This window comes from Histomonas meleagridis (genome assembly GCF_020186115.1).
Source record: "Histomonas meleagridis strain 2922-C6/04-10x chromosome Unknown contig_113, whole genome shotgun sequence".
In the NCBI taxonomy this organism is placed as follows: Eukaryota; Parabasalia; order Tritrichomonadida; family Dientamoebidae; genus Histomonas; species Histomonas meleagridis.
In genome coordinates, this window is record NW_027150757.1 from 75,352 (window position 1) to 80,000 (window position 4,649).

The 4,649-nt window shown below is 28.0% G+C and overlaps 1 protein-coding gene across 1 annotated transcript; it reads right to left on the reverse strand.

The window, feature by feature from the left end:
• Positions 1–508: 508 nt before the first annotated feature.
• GO595_000825 (uncharacterized protein) lies at positions 509–1,516 on the reverse strand (the record flags this gene model as incomplete). The annotated part of the gene is made up of 1 exon (XM_067921813.1): positions 509–1,516. The coding sequence occupies one exon, from the start codon at positions 1,514–1,516 to the stop codon at positions 509–511; it is 1,008 nt and encodes a 335-aa protein (XP_067779009.1).
• Between the last annotated feature and the right edge of the window lie 3,133 nt (positions 1,517–4,649).

Consider the following 4,649-nt stretch of genomic DNA (forward strand, 5'->3'; position numbering starts at 1 on the left):
CAAGCCATCTTCTATAAAAATTTCTTGCGATAATCATAAATTTATTTTCATGAACATATAAGGATAATGCTATACCCATAAATTCCATTAATATTTTGACTCGCTTTTTTGTATCAATTGAAACAGCGTCTAAATTTCTTCCTATTGATTCTACAACTTTTTTTGATGCTTCAACGATTGTAGGATAATCATAAGTTAAAAATGCATAATCTTTTGAGTCATCTTCAAGGAGCTTATTTTCTATGAGTGATTCAAGCATAAAATGCACAGTGTACTCTCCATACATTTTGTCGCCTTATTAGACGATAGGGTTTTTTTTTACAACTTTTTCCAAAAGCGTTTTCATTGAAATTGTGGTGGACCCAATCAATGTGATCTTTTTACGTCAGTCAATTTTCTATACTTTAGATACTAAACGATATGGAGCCGTTACTACAGGCATAAATATTTCACATGACATTTCTTTTATCAAATATAAATTTTTATTTATGAAAATATTATTTGGTTTTTATGATTTTCTTTTCTTTGGTGATTTTGTTCTAGGAGATCTTCTTAATGGAATTTCTTCAGTTTTTGCTTTAGGTTGTGGTGTTTTAGGTTCATATTTTGTTTTAGCTTTACGTGGAGGAGTTGAAGGAGCTGATTTCCCACTGAGTGATTTGTTTGTTTTAGTTTTAGGTTTCTTTAATAATGGACTCATTCCAGCTCTAAGAAGCTGACCACCTTTTGAAGGACTTTTTATTATTTCTACATTTGATTGTTTAACTAATGCTTTAACTCTATCTTTATCTACAGCTTGTTTGAAATATCTTGAAGAGAACTCAAATGTAGTTTCTTGTGTATTTAAGTTCCAATTTCTTCCGCCTCCAATTTCTTTTACAATTGAAGAGCCAAGATCACAAAGTTTAATTAATTTATCGGTATATTCTACTTCAACATCTTCTAAAAACTTCATATGGAAGAATATTTCAAGTATTTTTCCGAAATCAGAAGTATCCGCACATAAAGGTGTCAAAAAAAATCTTAAATATGTATCAAATGTTGGTAGGTCAGGAAGGTCATCATCGAAATTTTGATGATGAGCTAATAAATATATAACAAATGGTAATGCTGTTTCAGGTGCAATTTGCGATGAATTTGTTTTAGTCTTTTTTTGTATTGTCCTTCTAAAATGAATGGCTTGAGATAATTGTTTTTTAGCTTCTATTAAATTCTTTTCATAAGGATCTGTTGCAGATAATGTGAAAAGTGCCAAAAATTGAATGGGTGTGTTTGGATTTTTCAATGCATTTGTTAATGAATTTATAGCACTTTCCCTAACTTCAGCTTCTGTGTGTTGCATTACAGAAGCAAATTTACGAAATACATTAGGTGTATTATATTCTGCTATATCAGATGCAATTGATAAAAATGACTTAAATGTAATATCGGGATATTTATCTACTAATTCCATATGAACTTTTACAGTTTCTTCATTTTTAGCTAATGAAATTAATTTTAATGTTGCTTTAGCCATATCTTTATCCATATCATTAATTGTAGAATTAATTTGTTTATAAAGTTTATCAGGTACAAGTTCAGGAACATTAATTCTTCCAAAAAAATTGATTTCTTCATTAATATCTGATTTTTTAAATTTAATTTTTTTTAAAATTTCACTAAATTGTACTTTAAACAAATGAGCAAAAGCTTTTAAAGCCAAATGTAATGTTTTCTTTTCCTTTTTGTTAATTATTGCTGCAATTTTAGTTAAAACTTCTTCACGAGTTTCATCATCTAAATCGACATTTTTCATACATGATAAAATGATTAAATCGATTGGTGAACCTCTTTTTAACATTTGAGGAATTTCACCTTCGAAATCATTGGGGAAAATTTTTGCGATTTCTTTAACAATTGTTTGGTTTTTACATTTTAAAAGACTTGTAGTATCAAGTGGAGAAGGTTGATATAATCCCATAAGCAAACGTGCGTCATCATCAGAAGTTTTCTTTTTTATAAGTTTAAATACTCTATTTCTTTGTTTAGGATCAATTGCAGTTTTCACAAAAGTTTTAGGAACAACTTTCATTAATTTCTTAAGTGTTTTTTCATCTATATGTTTAAGTAAAATAGATTTTGAAGCAGGATCTTTATAATTTGGTAAATGAGTTCTAAATTCATTTGTATCTTTTAATATAGCTAAAAGTGGTTTTCTATCATTTAATTGACTTGCTAATTCGACTAATGAATGATTAGCTACTAAACAACTAAACCCAAATAATACAATATCTTTAACAGCAGGATAAAGTGATACCAAATATTCTAAAAGCCAATCAAGATTTTCAGGATCTTTTTCATATATTTTTAACATTAATTTTAGACAACTTACGCGTACTTCATGTGATTTATCACTTAATCTTTTAGATAAAATTTCAGTATCAATCTCAATTTGATCTAAATCAAGTTTTAAAAGATTTTTCATTATCGCAAGTCGTACTTCATTTTGTTGATCAGTAATTCTTTTTTTAAAACAATTCCAAATATCTTGTTTTAATTTATTACACATGACATATTCGATATCAGATGAATTATTAATCATTTGCAAATGTGATTCTAAGTTTTTTAATAATGAAAAAGAAAAATTAATAACAAGAACTCGTATGGTTGATAATCGATCAATATTTCGTGAAACAATTGATGAATATTGTGGATAATATTCTGTTGAAAATTCAGGCATAAGTAAAAGTTTTGTTGCAAGTTTAATTGATTCAACTCGAATTCTATCATCTTCATTACAGATATCGTATTCAACAAAACTAAATAAATTAATAGGTGAAATATCGATCAAATTGGATACTTTCCCATATAGAATAATTGAATCAACATCAGATGAATAACTTCGAATGCCTTGAAGAAATTCAATCTGTTTGGTTTTATGAAGTTTTGATATTAATTTACCAATGTTTGGGTTATTGTCAATTTCATCACACATAGAATAAAGAATTGCTGTTGGTAATCGATCATTGTCATTTATCATTTTGGCCAAGTTATCAATAGAATCAGGAAGATCAATGTGAATTAAAACGTCAAAAACTTCTTTGATTAGTGAAGGATCTTTAACTAAAACCATTAAACCAATTTGATTAGATATTGAAAGAAGCTTAATTCGTTCATCGTAATATGATGACTCAGGATCACTAAGAAATGAAAAAACATGGTTCAATAATCGAAAAATTCTGCAAATAAATTTTTCCCGACTTTTTTCAATCGGAATTTCAGGAATTGAAAACTTAAAAGAATATATAAAACACCGGGCTAATTGCAGTTGTAGTTCTTGATTTGGCGTATCCATGAGTTCTTCTGATTCAACAAAGTACGTCAAGAGTGGACGAATTGAATTGATGGTAAGTGTTTTACTTGGCTTTTCTAAAAAATTAGCTAATTCAGTTGTATTTTTTATAAGCTCGGTTGTTTCAAGATATGCATCATATTTCTCTAAGTTTAAAACTTTGGCTTCATCCATCATTATTGGTTAAATCCCGCCAAAATTTGTTCCACTTTTTCAAACAAACTTAATCAAGGCATGCCTTTAAACCGCTCAATTTCTTTTCCAAATAATTATTTTAGAATCAGTACTGATTTTTTTTATTGAATTAATATATAATAATATAAAGTTATGAATATCATGAAAATTAGTTGTAAATTTATTGAATTCAATTTGATTGTTTTATAACTCTTATGGAGCCGCAGACAAATGCTAGTCATTTGACTACCGCGTATTTGGATGTCTCAAAAATGTTGCTATGAATGTCCACAGTTCTATACATAAAAATCAGGAATTGGATGATTTACTTGGTTCATACTTTAATATGTGCTTAAGAACATTAACACTGATGTGATAATGCTTGGTAAATTTACCAAGTTTAACTTCAATAAACATTTTTGATTTTATTTCCATACAATAATGTGTTGAAAACAATATGTCGTGAAAGAGGGTCTTTTTATTAATGTATTTTGGCTTTTTTACTCTATCATATATATGATATAAGATAAGATAATTTTTAAATAATTTATTCTAAATTTTGGAAAAAATACACATTTTACATTTGCTTTTAAAGCGCACTGTAGAATTTGCGAATTCTAACCTAAGATACCTGATTTAACATTCATATAAAATTTAAAAAATACACCTAGAGATATTATATAAAAAATTTCTTGATCTCATTGATGCGTTTTACCTCATACCTCCTAAAAATGAGATTTTTTATTCAAGAAGAAACAACACCCTGAAATAGTCACTTTTTGATTTTGACTTTTTAATAGTATACTTGGCTAACTTTCAAAAATTAAATGCCTCATAAAAGAGCAAGCAAAGATGATGATTACCATCACAGTGAAACAAAAAACAGACATCACAAAAAACACAAAAAACCACCAACGAAAAAGGATAGTGATAAATTAATGGATTGCTGGACCATAATTCCCATAATTCTTTCATCTTTACTGTTTGTTTTATCAATTCTTCTTTACAAAAAAAAGGCCGGTCTTAACCATTTTTGTAGTGATGATGTGCATATTGAAAATTGCAATCCTTGTCCATCTAATGGTAGATGCATTTCTGGTAAACTCTACTGTAATGGAGGATATAAAAGCACAGGAAAATCCTG